General features: G+C 36.3%; 2 protein-coding genes across 2 annotated transcripts; one reads left to right on the plus strand and one right to left on the minus strand.

The window, feature by feature from the left end:
• Positions 1–4,309: 4,309 nt before the first annotated feature.
• LOC131614968 (uncharacterized) lies at positions 4,310–5,596 on the plus strand. The gene has a single exon (XM_058886495.1). It carries the CDS (start codon positions 4,310–4,312, stop codon positions 5,594–5,596), a length of 1,287 nt encoding a protein of 428 aa, XP_058742478.1.
• A 9,718-nt stretch (positions 5,597–15,314) lies between these two features.
• LOC131614970 (uncharacterized) lies at positions 15,315–16,646 on the minus strand. The gene has a single exon (XM_058886496.1). The coding sequence runs from the start codon at positions 16,644–16,646 to the stop codon at positions 15,315–15,317; it is 1,332 nt and encodes a 443-aa protein (XP_058742479.1).
• Positions 16,647–17,180: the final 534 nt, after the last annotated feature.

The raw sequence follows: 17,180 nt of genomic DNA on the forward strand, positions 1-17,180 counted from the left end.
AAATAAATCTCAATATTTATACATACACTACAAGAAATCCTCTCCCCAGCGACATATTTTAGCGACGTGGAAAACACGTGGCTCAATATTTTCAGTTGCGACGTGAAATACACTTCGCAAGGTGTTTTTAAATATTAAATAACTTTATAGCCATAAAGTAATCAGAAATCAGACATTGGGTTATGTGAAAAAAGGTTGCGACGTGGGATACACGTCACTATATTAAATTTATAAATTAAAATATTAAAAGCTATAACATTCACATGGGGGGAGATTCAAATTTTTAAAAATTTGGTTGTGATGTTACAAACACGTCGCTACATTTAGAAACCAAACACAACGTTCCACTGAAGTGACATGGTGACAGCTTTGCAGGCAGAGACATTAATTAATGTTACCGTTGTCATGTTGCGACGTGTTTCTCACGTGGCAAATAGCGATGCGATTCTCACGTCGCTACTTGGTATATTTATGTACGCAATTCACTTCACTCCACCACCATTCATTAGAACAACAACACAAACACAATTCATTTTCGTTTCCTCTGCAAAACCAGAACCACAACCCTTCTCCCCCAAAACCAGAAATCCAACCCTTCTCTCCCAAAATCCAATTGCAATACCAATTCAATCCCAAATATTTTTCTTATATCAAAGGTAATTAAGATTACATCAGTATTTTCTTATAATTTCATTCTATATTCTGTTTTTAATTTTTGATTTTTTTTGTATAGATTTAGTAGATTGAAGAAGGTGGAGTAGATTGAAGAAGGAGGAGTAGATTGAAGAAGAGGTAAGTTATTTTTTTTCTAATGTAGCATATTTTTAATAGATTTATTAGGTTATTTTTGTATAGATTTTAAAGAGATAAGTTTTTTTGTATAGATTATAATGTGATATATTTTTAATAGATTTAATAGATTTATTAGGATATTTTTAATAGATTTTTGTTTTTTTGTATAGATTAATAGATTTATTAGGTTATTTTTTAATTAGGTTATTTTATAAATTAAAACGAAATTATAAATTAAATAATTATTTATAAACGAATTATTATATATTAATATTATTAAAACGAATTTTTTGTTTAATATTTTACAATATATAAAATAGATTATTATAAATATTAATATAATTTTAAAACGAATATAATAGTTATATATATTATAAAGTTTTCATTTTTAAGAATATAATATGGATCAATCTGATATTTATGGAGATGGAGATGACGCGGAAGACGCAATCTGATATGGAGCAACAGTATGCGCGGTAGATAGAGGGCATTATGAAGAAGCAATCTGAGATGGAGGAGCAGATGAGACGATTTATGCAAGATGGTGGAAATTATCGTAATGTTCCTGATCCAGAGCCGGAGGGTGACAGAGTGGATGATGATTTTAACCCTGATAATTATTTTCCGAATGATGATGATGCCTCATAAAAACATTTTGTATTTTATTTGTTTTTAATTTATATTTATGTAACTTATTCTACATTTTAATTCATTAAAATATTAGTTTTAAATTTTTAGTTTTATTTAATTGAATTTATTATATAAAATTTATTATATGAATTTATTTTATAAAATTTTATTATATAAATTTTATTATATAAAGTATATTTTATAAATTTTATTATATAAATTTTATGATATATAAATTTTATTATATAAATTAATTAATTTATTCTATAAAAATATAATTATACCTGCGTTATTTAATTTTTTTAAAAAAACAACATTCAAAGTAGCGACGTGAGACCAACGTCGCTATAAAAGTCAATAGCACAGTCCCCCACACCTGCCACACCTGCTCTGCGTGCAGGGAGATGTTCTCCATATAACTTTATTGCGACGTGGGAATCACGTCGCTACCTTCTGACGTGTCTTCCACGTCGCTACTGCTTTGCCACACGTGCTCCTGCGACATAGCAACACATGTCGCTATTGTTTGATTGTGACGTGATTTTTAACATTGCGACTTGGCATCCACGTCGCTGTAGAGCAGTTTTTTGTAGTGATAATATCTGGTATAATCTTTTTTTTATTATTTATAATAAAGTAGAATTCTGCTCTGCGTGCAGGGAGATGCTCTCCATATAACTTTATTGCGACGTGGGAATCACGTCTCTACCTTCTGACGTGTCTTCCACGTCGCTACTGCTTTGCCACACGTGCTCCTGCGACATAGCAACATACGTCGCTATTGTTTGATTGTGACGTGATTTTTAACATTGCGACTTGGCATCCACGTCGCTGTAGAGCAGTTTTTTTGTAGTGATAATACCTGGTATAATCTTTTTTTTATTATTTATAATAAAGTAGAATACATTCCTATCTTATATTTATTAATGATTTTTTAACTACATAACGAAACTCGTGCGAAGCACTGCTCCTTTACTAGTTATGCTTAATAAAACTCTTCATTATTACAAAGTCATAGTTTAAACAAAAGTTAAAAGTAAATTAAAATTAGAATCAATAAAACAATGATAAACACAAATCTACAAAATAACAATATATACCAATATTTATATACAGAACTTATGTTGGTTAATTTATTTATATCTTGAACAACTAAATTTTGACTGTGTAAAATATTATCTAGTAGAATTACCTTAGAGGTTAATTTCATTCTTTCATCTTTTCTCTTAAATAAAGTGTTTAAATAGAAATTTATGAAAACAAATTAGCAAATGGTCTTCAAAACAAATGACAGAAATTAAATAAAATTGGTATTTAAATTAAATGATAAATGAAGTTTAGAGAGATTTGACCTGCTTTAACAAAAAATTGTCTGTATTTTCTAAAAAATTATAAATGTGGTTGTTTGCAAGGATGAGAAAAATGAGGTATGTGGAAGTATTCAATTGAAAAAAGAGTATGACTATTCTACGGAAGAAGAAATTCAATTAAAAATGAAGAAGGACTAGATGTTATGTGTGTCAAAGTAATTAACGATTGAAACCAGACTACTCTGCCAGTAGTGGTTGGAAAAAGCAAAATTTAGACCAAGAATCACCCTCCATTATAAACATGTCACCATCAACTATAAACGTGACAGATTAAAAAATGTGCACGAGTCTTTTCTAGACTATTTATCTTTCTAAATTATAAATAGATAGATAACTCTTTCTAATAACAATTATATTTCTTATATTATTATCTTTTATATATCTCCTGGTTATTTATCTTTTTAAATAGTAGATAAATAAAAGACTCTTCTCAAAAACATTTATCTTTCTTATATTATTATCTTTCATATATTATAGATAGATGTATTTGATTAGAATTTTTGACCAAATACATACATTTTTTTCTTAAAAATAAAATAAAATACATATTTTTTTCTGAGGTATACAACTATAAATATAAATATAAATCCACATAATAGTAGCGTTATTATACTGCAAATTTTTTGAGGTCATTTAAATTCAGCTCCATGGTAGAATGAATGGGAATAGTGGTGTTATTTAGCAAGAAAGATTAGCATAAATAAATCCAACAATTAATTAATATGCATTTTTTTCTCTATAACTTGTAAGAAATAAGCACATGGAATATCATCCAAATATGCGACATTCATATCATAATATGATTTTTATTATTATTACTTCAAGATAAATGATATTGGAACAGAAATACAAATAACTATAATATACAAATAATTATACTATAAGATTTTTATCAAAGAATCTTTTAGTTTTTATCCAGCAATTAATCAGAGAAGATAATAGAAAGTTGGTTTAGTTAATTACTTAGTTGAAAAAGTTAGTTAGCTCATGATAGAAGTAACTATAATTTGCACGTGATGTACACTTTGATATGGTGAACCATCACCCACATATATAAATATTGTTGACCAAATTAAATCAAGGAAATATATTTTAGAATTGGTTCTAGAAGTAGTTAGAAAATATTTGAGTTTTCTTAATTATTAAGTTTTATATCTTTTACTTAATAGATAAGTATCATAGCAGGATCAAGCTAATACCACCGCCATTTATTTTTCTAACCGCCATTTAATTCCTTAATCTATAAGGATTGAAAAGCCTATATAAAGGCAAGGTTGTTTAGTGTAAGAAATATATCAAGTTAGAAATAAAATAGTGAGTTTGTTATAAACTACTCATTCTCCTTCCTTTGTTATGTGTGTGGTGTTTATAAATTAAAGTCTCATTTGATATCAAATTGGTATCAGAGCAGGTTAGGTCCTGCTAGTGTGAGTGTCAAAAAAAAATATTTTTGAGTGTGTGAGGAACAAAAGAGTTCTCATTGTGTCAAAAATTATTGTGAGTATTTTTTGAGAGATATGGCAAATTACAATTTTGTCTGGTCTGGTCCAAAATTAACCGCAGAGTTAGATTTCAGTTACTGGGAATTGTTGATGACAACATATTTAAAAGCTCACAATGTTTGGAGCTTTGTAGATCCTGGTTTACAAGAAGGAGCTGATGAAGTTGCTCGTAGAAGGGACCAGTTGGCACTTTCACAAATTCATCAAGGAATTGATTACTCAATATTTGGCAAAATAGCAAATGCCAAAACTGCTAAAGAAGCATGGGACATATTGAAGCTGTCACATAAAGGAGTAGAGAAAGCTCAGAAGTCCAAATTACAATCGCTGCGTAGAGAATACGAAAGGTACGAAATGTCTAATTCAGAAACAGTAGAACAATATTTTTCTCGTGTTATAAATCTCGTCAACAAGATGCGAGTATATGGAGAAGATATTCCAGATAGCAAAGTGGTAGAAAAAATTCTACGTACGATGCCGATGAAGTTTGACCATGTGGTGACTATAATAATTGAGTCCCACGATACAGATACTCTGTCTGTAGCAGAATTACAGGGAAGCATTGAAAGTCATGTCAACAGAATATTAGAAAAGACCGAAAAAGTGGTAAAAGAAGAAGCTCTAAAGAGTCAGGTGAATTTCAACAACACTTCTGAGTCAAGTCATATTGTAGAAGAAAGAGGTCAAAATACTTTCAACAGAGGAAGAGGAAATTATAGAGGCAGAGGCCGAGGAAATTATGGAGGAAGAGGACGTGGCAACTTTAACCAGTTGAGAGACAATAATTTCAATCCATCCAATCAAGGAAGAGGTGGAAATAATTTTGGATACAACAATCGTGGTCGAGAAAACAATTTTGGATTCAACAATCGTGGTCGAGGAAGAGGTATCTACAACCAAGAAAGGACGAATTATAGTTGTTATCACTGTGGAAAGTTTGGACACAAAGCATCTGATTGCAGATACAAACATCAGGCAAATGTGGCAGAAAGTTCGTATCAAAATACAGGTGAGTATTTTGAAAATCCACAAAATTTATTTTTGGCCAGTAATACATTTTCTGAGGAAGAGGATATTTGGTATCTGGATACTAGATGTAGTAATCACATGTGTGGGAAAAAGGAATTATTTTCTTCTCTAAACGAAACGGTAAAATCTACCGTGAAGTTTGGAAACAATTCAAATATTCCAATTTTGGGAAAAGGCCGAATTGCTATCAGGTTGAAAGATGGAACTCAAAACTTTATTGGTGATGTTTTCTATGCTCCTGGTCTTCATCACAATCTCCTGAGTATGGGATAACTGTCGGAGAAAGGTTATAACATGCAGATTCACAATGGTTTTTGCACGTTGATCGATAGAAATGGCAGATTCATCACAAAGGTAAGAATGACACCAAACCGCTTATTTCCTTTGAAAATTCAACATGAAAAATTTCCTTGCTTGAGTTCTATCATTCCAAATGATGATTGGTTATGGCACATGAGATTTGGTCACTTTCATTTTTCTGGCTTGAATTACCTGTCGAGAAAAGAATATGTTTCTGGATTGCCTGTTGTGAATATTCCAAATGGAGTATGTGAGACTTGTCAGATTGGCAAGAAGCATAGAGATTCATTTCCAACTGGAATGTCTTGGCGAGCAAAGAAGCTACTGGAGATAATTCATTCAGATTTGTGTTCAGTGGAAATACCAACACCTGGTGGCTGTAAGTACTTTATTACTTTTATTGATGATTTTAGTAGAAAGACTTGGGTGCATTTCTTGAAACAAAAATCAGAAGCATGTGATGCCTTCAAGACATTCAAAGCATTTGTAGAAAAACAAAGTGGTTGTAAAATCAAAGCATTGAGAACAGATAGAGGCCAAGAATACCTCGCTGGTACAAGTTTCTTTGAGCAACATGGAATTGAGCATCAATTAACAACAAGGTACACACCTCAACAGAATGGAGTTGCTGAAAGAAAGAATAGAACGATCATGGATATGGTGAGATGCATGTTGAAGGCTAAACAAATGCCTAAGGAATTTTGGGCAGAAGTTGTTGCTACTGCAGTTTATATTTTAAACAGGTGTCCAACAAAAAGTGTTCAACAAAAGACTCCCGAAGAAGCTTGGAGTGGAAGAAGACCTTCAATCCGACACCTTAGAGTTTTTGGATGTATTGCATATGCTCATGTACCAGATCAATTAAGAAAGAAGTTAGATGACAAAGGAGAAAGATGTATCTTTGTTGGTTATAGTTCAAACTCAAAGGCCTATAAGCTTTACAATCCAGAGACAAAGAAGGTGATTATTAGTCGAGATGTGACTTTTGATGAAGGAGGAATGTGGGATTGGTCCTCAAAGTCACAAAAAGATCCAATAGTGACCTCAAATGATTACGAAGAGATGAATGAATATAATCTGACACCTGATGAGCCAGAGACATCCAATAGACAACAAACAACGCCTGATGAGCCAGAAACCTCCAACAGACAACAAAGGCCGCGTAGATTACCAGCCAGACTGCAAGATTGTGTTTTGGGCAATGATAATGACCCATCTGATGAGGAGATTATCAACTTTGCTTTATTTGCAGATTGTGAGCCATTTACTTTTGAAGAAGCAGTTGATGATGAAAATTGGAGAAAAGCCATGAATGAAGAAATCAATTCAATAGAGAAGAATCAAACATGGGAGCTGACAGAGTTACCAGCAGACAAGAAAGCTATAGGAGTGAAGTGGGTGTACAAGACAAAGTACAAACCCAGTGGTGAGATTGATCGCTATAAAGCAAGGTTGGTGGCAAAAGGATACAAGCAAAAACCAGGTATTGATTATTTTGAGGTATTTGCTCCTGTTGCAAGGTTAGATACAATTAGAATGCTTATTTCAATATTAGCTCAAAATAGTTGGAAAATACATCAAATGGATGTTAATTCTGCATTTCTTAATGGAAATCTGGAAGAAGAAGAAGTGTATGTTGAGCAGCCTGCAGGATATTTGGTCAAAGGAAAGGAGGATAAAGTCTATAGATTGAAGAAAGCATTATATGGTTTGAAGCAGGCCCCAAGAGCTTGGTATAACAAGATTGATTCTTATTTTGTGAAGAATGGTTTTCAGAGATGTCCTCACGAGCACACATTATATATCAAATACATTGATCCTGGAGATGTCCTTATTGTGTGCCTATATGTTGATGACTTGATTTTTACTGGAAATAATTCAGAGATGATTACAAAATTCAGGGAGGCTATGATTCGACATTTTGAAATGACAGATTTGGGCCTAATGTCCTATTTCCTTGGCATTGAGGTCGTCCAAAAAGATGATGGAATTTTCATTTCTCAAAAGAAGTATGCAAGTGATATTCTGAAGAAATTCAAGATGGAGCATTCAAAGCCAGTTTACACACCTGTTGAAGAAAAGTTGAAGCTGACAAGAGAAAATGATGGAAAGAGGGTAGACTCAACCCAATATAAAAGTTTGATCGGAAGCCTAAGATATCTGACTGCGACAAGACCAGATATAGTATATGGAGTTGGATTACTCAGCAGATTCATGGAAGAACCATGTGTTAGCCATTTACAAGGAGCAAAGAGGATTCTTCGTTATATCAAAGGTACTCTAACCGAAGGTATTTTTTATGCTAGTAATAATGATGTGGAACTTGTTGGATACACAGATAGTGATTGGGCTGGAGATATAGAAACAAGAAAAAGCACGTCAGGGTACGCATTTCATTTGGGCACAAGTGCAATTTCATGGTCTTCGAAGAAACAACCAGTTGTTGCACTTTCTACTGCTGAAGCTGAATATATTGCAGCAACCAGTTGTGCTACTCAAACAATATGGATGAGAAGAATTTTAGAAGTAATACATCAGAAGCAGAATAGTCCTACAAAGATATATTGCGACAACAAGTCGGAAATTGCACTGAGTAAGAATCCAGTTTTTCATGGACGTTCCAAGCATATTGATATTCGGTTTCACAAGATAAGAGAGTTGATAGCAGAGAAAGAAGTGGTGATCGAGTACTGTCCCACTGAAGAACAAATTGCAGATATATTTACAAAGCCTTTGAAGATTGAGTTATTTTACAAGTTGGAGAAAATGCTTGGAATGACAAAGTTAAGACCTTGATTTAAGGGAGGCATTGTTGACCAAATTAAATCAAGGAAATATATTCTAGAATTGGTTCTAGAAGTAGTTAGAAAATATTTGAGTTTTCTTAATTATTAAGTTTTATATCTTTTACTTAATAGATAAGTATCATAGCAGGATCAAGCTAATACCACCGCCATTTATTTTTCTAACCGCCATTTAATTCCTTAATCTATAAGGATTGAAAAGCCTATATAAAGGCAAGGTTGTTTAGTGTAAGAAATATATCAAGTTAGAAATAAAATAGTGAGTTTGTTATAAACTACTCATTCTCCTTCCTTTGTTATGTGTGTGGTGTTTATAAATTAAAGTCTCATTTGATATCAAATATTGTATCAATCATTACATCAATTCAATGATGTGAGAAACTATTCTTTCTTCATTCTTTTTGTGTTCATTGTTATTAAACTCTTTGATCATAATATGGTATGATCACATAACACTTTAATTTCTCTTCAATTCTTCAGCTTCTTCTTCCTTGCATCTCTCACAATCTTCTTCATCCTTCTTTGATTGTGTTTAATTTTCAATCTAAATTTCACCAAGCCTCTGCATGTTCAACTTCCAATTCGAGTCTCTAATGAAGATATTGAGTCAGTTTACTACATTCATCTGAGTGAAGGTCCCAATTCCGTAAGGCTTACACCTCCTTTAAATGGTTCTAACTATCTATATTGGTCAATATCGATGCAAAGAGCGCTTAAGCTTTATTTCATTGATGGATCCATTGAAATTCCGGAGCCTCTTGATATGAATATAGCAGTTTGGGAGCGTTGCAACTATGTGGTTCTGTAATACGGTGAACTGACTTTTTATAATCGAAAATGTCGCGGTTAAGCATGAGTCGCCACCGACTTTTATTTTATCCAAACAAATTCGGAAAGGCAAAAAGAAACAGAAAAAAACCTTTTTAAAGAAATCTAAGTTCGGGGGGTAATTTATGCAAAGGGAAGGTGTAAGGCACCCTTTACATCCATGGTTTTCCATGGGCTCTTAATTGCTTTGCTTGCTCGTTTGTTTAGAAAATGTAGATGAAAGAGATAGGGACTTTAGCTCGTAAATGAGCGTAGCCCTTTTGAAAAATTATGAGAAAGAATATAATGAAAGTTTGAGCATTGCAAGGCAATTAGGGGCAATTACCTTAAACTCAGATGATAGGTCTCTTTTTAGCCTTTCAGAATGAAAGGGTCAATCCTTGCCATAAGAGGGCAGGAAGCCTTTCGTTTGGAGGTAGAAGGGTCATCGAATTATCATTCTCCCAAAGACTGACCCATGCCATAGAGAGGCAGGTAGTCTAAGGGGAAGGATCAGAATAGCCTTTCGTAGGCAACCAGAAGATACCTCAGCCTTTTCCGTAGGCAACTTCCGAGGGTCGAGGTCATGTTAGTGTATCGAAGGCAGCATCATTAGGGACCATGACCTTTAATCGAGGCAACATGGCTGAGGTATCTTCGTATTCGAGGGACTGGCTTATTCTGCAAAAAACACAAGGCAACAGACAACAAGGCAACAGAGAGGTTACCCAAAAGCGTGCGTGTGTGCACCAATCACGTGATTATATTCAGAAAATTATCTTATAATTAATTATCTACATTGATTTAAGGCTTGCACTCCCTAAGATTACTAACCACACAATAATATAACAATAATAATGGGGAAGGGAAATTGTAACCAGCGGAGGAGAGGGGAATTGAAACCAGCGGGATATAATTAAAAATTAAAACAGAAAATATTAGAGTTCAGGGTTACCGATACTCGTAGCTTTGGCAATTGACAAACCCTGAAGATTGGAAAAGAAAGAATAAACAGAAAAATGGGTGAGTGCATTATCGGTTCAGAGGCAATCATAGTTAACCCTAATTAATAAAATAACAATAAAAGAAAAAGGGTAAAAGAAACTTAGCTTCGATTGACGAAGGTTTATAGTCGGAGGTAGCCTGAAGCATTGACTCTGACCATCTGAGAATTGACAGAAGAATAAAATACAGTGAGTGTATGGCTAATTCAACGACAATTAAGGCTAACTCTAATTTGGAGGGAAGAAACAAAATAAAATAGAATGAATATTTAAAATAAATATGAAATAGGACTTAGCTTTTAATTTGATCTGATATGGTTTGTAGTCGGAGGAACTCTGGGGGTAACCCTGAATGCTAGAATTAGGTGAATTAGGTGCGGTCGACTCTTGAAGGTCCACCATGGGACTGCAGGCTCTGAAACGTTGGATTAATCCGCGCATGCATAAGCTATGAATGTCTGCAAAGCAGTCCAATGCTCACGATGGTAGTACCTCGCAAAAACAAGAAAGTGGTAGTACGAATATACATAAAATGATAATGAGAACGATAAAAATATGAATAATAGAAATAAAAAATTATAAATATAAACATATTAGACTAAAAAAACATCTAGAAAAGTGTGATTAATAATCTATATACAAGTGTTTAAATTATTTACAAGAAGAAATTGAATGATTTATATAAAAATTGTATACACAAGTTTGTTTTAATCACTAAAGTATTCACAATTTAATTAAATAATAACTAGGCTATAGTAACTAATTAGAAATCCCAAAACGTGGAGATTCAAGAATTTTGACTTTTCAACCCTTATATGAGAACCAATTGGTGGCATTTATTTTTAATTAAAATAAAAAAACAAAACACACATAAATCGGACAATATTTTTTTTTTTAATGAGGATATATTGAAGAAACGAAAATTGGTACAAAAAGGATAGGGGGGACATCAACCAAAACCCTATCAGGAAGAGGAGAACCTAAAGAATGGCAAACCTAGCCTATTCTTTACAAAATCCGCTCTTAAGCTATCAGGAACGGAACTGAAAAAAGAAGTACCAGAGAGACTAAGGCCTATGTTAGCAAACCCATCTGCACAGCTATTGCCTTCCCTATAAATGTGGGAGATCATAAAATTCCAATTAGAAGTTATCTTTATACAATTAATCCATCTATTTCTAAGTTGCCACGGCACCAAAGAGGTGGCCTTAAAAGCCTTGACCACCGCCGTAGAGTCAGTTTCCAGCCAAACATTTTTCCAATTTTTCTCATGGGCGAACTCTATAGCAAACATCGCTCCAGAGAGTTCGGCAATGAGAGAGTTGGAGCTATCTAACCGAGTTGCAAAAGCTGCCAAAAAACCACCTTCACTGTTTCTTGCAATCCCACCACAAGCCGATATACTAGAAGAAGCAGCTCCGTCGCAATTAAATTTGATCCAATTGTTAGGGGGAGGCGACCAAATGACCTCAATAATATTGGGCGCTTTGGGAGGACGAATGGTGACCCCGAAGTTTTTTAGAAGAATAAAATCCTGCATGTTAATAAAAGAGGCAGCAGCACCGCTGCCCGCACAAGAGACAGAAGACAGAATACTGGAGATGGAGGAAGAAAAGGTAGGATTGATGTTCTGAAATCGAACCTTGTTTCGAGATTTCCAGATAGCGTCGATAGTGAAAATGACAGCAGCAATGCACGTGGTCCTGCACTGGCCCGAAGATTTCATATTCATTATATCGCGAATAGTGGACCAATCACGAACCGGAGATTGAAAGTTAAGCTTGTTTCCTAGCCACATCCAAAGATTAACAGCAAACTTGCAATCAAAAAATAAGTGTTGAGAAGATTCTTCCGCCGCTTTGCACAAGTCACACCGAGATGGAAAAACAAAATTCCGCTTTTTCCATTGTTCGTCCGTAGGAACCTTATTGTGAAGGAGCTTCCACATTAGCGCCGATTTTGACGGAGGGATGGATTTAGACCAAATCCAACGCCACCAATCTTTACGAATCCCTTTAAATCTCTTGAAATCAAAAGAAGCTTTAAGGGAGAGATCTCCATTGGGCGATGTTGGCCAAACTATCGCATCAGGCATAGGAGTGGAAGGGATATTGTAGTCGCGAATCCGCAACTGAAGATGGGCAGGAATGGGGGTCACGGCTTTAGAAAAATCCCAACAGCCATTGACAACAAGGGAACTTACGGGCTGTTCGACAATGATGGACGGGTCGTCAATTCCCAAATGTAACGGCTCTCCACACCATTTGTCAGACCAAAGCAGGATCTTAGCACCATCACCCAAACACCAAGAGTAATTTTCCTCAACAATGTGCAGCTCCGATTTAAGACTGGACCAAATCGAGGAGAAGATGTGATGTCTAATAGTCTTACCTTTGCGGAAAACTCTTTGTCTCAGCAGAACAGCCCAAGAGGAGTTAGATTGGAAAAAATCCCAAGCAAGTTTAAGCTTGCAAGCTGCATTTAGACTAGCAATAGATCTAATGCCAAGACCTCCTTCAACAAGGGGAAGGCACATGCTATTCCAAGCCACAGTGATAACTTTATTCTTAGAGATTTCGCCGCTCCAAATAAAACGCTTTATCGCACGCTCAATATCCCGAATGAGAGAGATAGGCCAATCATAGATAGCCATACTATGAAGGAGCATACTTTGGACGACCGATTTAACGAGCTCCACTCTACCGGCAAACGAAAGAAGGGAACCCTTCCAAGAGGCCAGTTTAGAAATGACTTTATCCGCGATAGGACGTAAAAAGACCGCCTTGGGTTTACCTTTGAACAACGGGACACCAAGGTAAACAAAAGGAAGGGATCCAGTCTTGAAACCCATCAGGGATGACAGAATGTTCAATCTCGACGAAGACATGGCACCACCGAAAATGAAGGATTTATTGCAATTAACATACTGACCTGAAACAGCCGCATATTCTTCTAGAGTAGTAAGAATGGTTTTTACGTTGGATATTTTTCCTTTGCAGAAAATTAGGACATCATCAGCATAGAGAAGATGAGATGGAACAGATGTATTGTTAGGTCCCTTTATAATATCAATCTTCTTAGAGGAGACAAGGAGAGAGAGTTTTCTGCTTAAGACCTCTTCAGCCAGGCAGAAAAGAAGCGGAGATAAGGGGTCGCCTTGACGGACGCCACGGGAGCAGGAAAAATAACCGTTGAGCACACCATTAACATTGATCGATAGATGAGCAGAGTAGAGAATACCATGGATCCAGGAGCAGAAAGTAGAATTAAACCCAAACTTTTTCAGGACATTGATTAAGAAATTCCAGTCGAGGGTGTCGAAAGCTTTGGAGATGTCGACCTTTAGCGCAATGTTCCCACACCAAGATTTAGAGTCTAAGAGATTAATTGCCTCGGAGGCCAAACCAATACAATCATGTATATGTCTTCCATGAATAAAACCGCGTTGCTCATGCGAAACCAACACCGGCATGATGGAGGCGAGCCTATCCGCAAGAATTTTGGAGATGATCTTAAATTTAAAATTCGAAACCGCAATAGGACGATATAACTCCAATGAATCAGCCCCTTTGATCTTCGGAATAAGAATAATAGCGTTAGCGTTAAAGCCCGGCAGAATCCAACCTGTAGTAAAAAATTGGATGACGGCATTGGAGACATCGTGCTTGACAATATCCCAGAATTTTTGAAAAAACACGGCACCAAAACCGTCTGGCCCCGGCGCACCATCACCATTGAGATTGAAAACTGCAGCAGAAATTTCTTCTAGAGATGGGATGGCAGTAAGGATCCTGTTTGTCGCCTCATCCACCAGCGAAGGAATGACAGAATCCACAAGATTAGTACCCTGCAATAATAAAGAGTTAGTAGAAAAGAGATTTTCAAAAAAAGCCACTGTATGGGAAGCAATTGAAGCTGGGTCAGAGAGGACATTGTCTCCATTAGAAAGCATAGAGATAGGGCGGAACTTTTGTTTAATTTTAGTAATGCGATGGAAGAAAGCAGTATTTCGGTCACCCTCCGAACTCCACTTGACTTTGGATTTACTCCTCCAAAAATCCTCCTCCATGGCAAGGGCTTTTGTCAAATTGGATTGGGCCACCAATTCCTGGTTCTTGAGATAAGCAGAAGATCCCTTGATCTGAATGTTATGCTGAATAACATTTAACTCCTCTTCTGCTTTCTTGACATTCTCGGAGATGTTACCGAAAATGTTTTTGTTCCATCCTTTAAGATCTTTTTTGAGGAGCTGCAGTTTTTTAGATAGAATAAACATGGGACAGCCGACGATTCTTTGAGACCAAGCATTCTCAATCACCGATCTGCAGCCTTCATGAAGCACCCAAGCACTAAGGAATTTGAACTGGGAAGCCGTTCTCACAGCATTAATGTGAAAGTCCAAAAGAATTGGGTGATGATCCGAGCAAACTTTAGGGAGAGTGGAAACTGAGATGTTGTTGCAAACATTAACCCAACAGGAATTCCCGATACAACGATCAAGTCTCCTCTCAACAGAAAAAGGGAAGTCTCTCTTGTTGGTCCAAGTGAATCTAGCACCAGTAGTAGGAAAATGAAGCAGACTATTAGAGTCGGTCCATTGTTGAAAGTCAAGCATAGGCCTCTTTGCAGGAGAAAGTCTGCCTCGATGCTCATGAGCTCCAATGATTGCGTTAAAATCACCGAGGAAAGCCCATGGGAGAGGATGAGAAGAAAGAAGGGCCGAAAGGTCTTTCCAAAGGTCCCTTCTTTTGTACAGGTTTGTAGAGGCGTAAACAGACGCAAAAGCCAATAAACAGTTGTCCAAAACGATTTCGAAAGCTATGAATTGATCAGATAAGGAGATAATCTTCGGATTGAGTTCATCCCTGCAAATACCCCAAAGAGAGGGTTGATCCATGTTGTTAGAAGAAAAAAACTTTAGGCCCAAATGAGCCAGCCAGTTGGGAGGAAACTTAGCAAACTCGATCTTAGGTTCAGCAATAAACAGAAAATCAGGCTTGTGTAATTTTATTAAGCGCTTTAAGGCTAATCTAGATGAGACATTAGCCACGCCCCGGATGTTCCAAAAAAGGCACTTCATAAAGACGATTTCTTTGGTCCTGCTTGAGACCTGGTGGAGTGTTTTTTCTTTGACCTCGTAACGTGTTTCTGTTGGAGGTTAGCAACTGCAGTGGAGAAAGCACCCTCTGGTAATCCAGCAAGGTTGTCCCATGAATTTTGCAAAAATGCCTCAGTGTCAGGAGCAGCCAAAGCCTGAGTGGCCTCAACAAATTCAGATATTGGTGAGTCAATATCCTCTGGGGGATTAGCAATATAGTTAAGAGAGCTACTGACTACAGCATTTCTATCCACCACAAGGTTGTTAACAACAGGTTCAAGGATAGGGGTGCCGCCCTCAACTTCAGCAACTAAGACCGCGACATCCAACACACCAGCATCTGTTTCCGTATCAATAACAAGAGTGCTCGTAACATTTACTTTTCCACCAGCAGGATCTATGTTCGCATCAGGTTGAGCCGCAGCGACATGAGGTTTCAAAACCGGCTTGAGAGTCTCTTGAGATTTTGAAGAAGAGTTAATATCTTGTTTTCGCAGCAGCTTGCAGTCATGCACAGAGTGGCCCTGTTTCTTACAGTGACTACAAAACTCAGGAAGATTCTCGTATTCTATATCAGCGAAAAACGCAAAACCTTCCCTCTCCACTAAGACATTATGATTCAGAGGTGAAGATAGGTCCATATCTATAAGGACTCTAACGAAATGCCCAAATGTACGGTCCATCCTTGGCTTTGCAGAGGCAGAATCAATACAGATGGGTGTTCCAACACAGCTTGCTATTGCAAATAGAATCCGGGGTCGCCAATATTCTTGAGACAATCCAAAAAACCTAACCCAAACTTGAGCAGTTGTATTGTTTTGAGAGGCTGGGTTAAAATCTCTAGTCCAAGCAAAAAGCTTTAAAGAACCCGGGCTTAAGCTGATAGATCCTGACGCTCTAACGCTGCGCATATCCTCCGCGTTAGCAAAAGTAAATTCATAGTACCCTCTACCCAATGAAAGAACGCCCCAATTTTTTACATTGGGCCAGAGAGAAGAAAGTTTCTTGCGAAGTGCTACAACCGTGAGAGGAGTAGAACCTTTTGGCCACAATACTCGACCGTGAAGGTTGTTTTTGCATTCATCAAGACCGGCTTTATATTCGTCTTCAGGGATGGTAATAGACGGTCTGTCACCCTTGATGACAGGATGAGGCAGTTGTGAAACTGGGATATCACAGACTCCTCGCAGAGCTTGAGCAAAGGATTTCACATGAGTTTGCTTTTGGAGATTCTCGACAGAAGAGGACGGAGGGTTGATAGGAACCGAAGGGATTGGATTAATTTCAGGAAAGAGTGCATCAAAATCCATTGGAGATTAGAAAAGGGGAAAATGAGAAATTAGGGATTTGAGAGTATCATCGAGAGAGTTTTGATCCATAAATCGGACAATATCATTCTGAGAGGGAGACGATGCTTCTCCTTCCTCTCTTCTTTTCCATTTTAAAAAAAAATAAAAATAAAAACAACTATTGATACCATGACATGTGGGATAGAAATAAAAATAACAAAATAAAAAAAACTAACACTACACATAGCATACATGGATGAGAGAGTGAAAACATTAGTTTCTATTCCTCAAATACTCTCTCTGTTACAAACACACATCATATATAGTACCATATTCTTCTTCAAGAACAACACAAAAATAAGATTCATATCTCTCACAATCAAACATTGTCGCCCTTCAATTTTAAACAAACAGCACATACAATAATCATTTGAAGGAAATAAAATCGGAGAAAAGAACCTGAAATTGAATGGCATGCGACAAAAGGATCGATCGGGGGCTGCTTGCAGTTTGAGGAACGGTCGGATCCGGTGTGGTTTTTCCGGCTTTGCGTGA

The sequence above is a fragment of the Vicia villosa genome, linkage group LG6 (genome assembly GCF_029867415.1).
Source record: "Vicia villosa cultivar HV-30 ecotype Madison, WI linkage group LG6, Vvil1.0, whole genome shotgun sequence".
NCBI classification, from domain to species: Eukaryota; Viridiplantae; Streptophyta; class Magnoliopsida; order Fabales; family Fabaceae; genus Vicia; species Vicia villosa.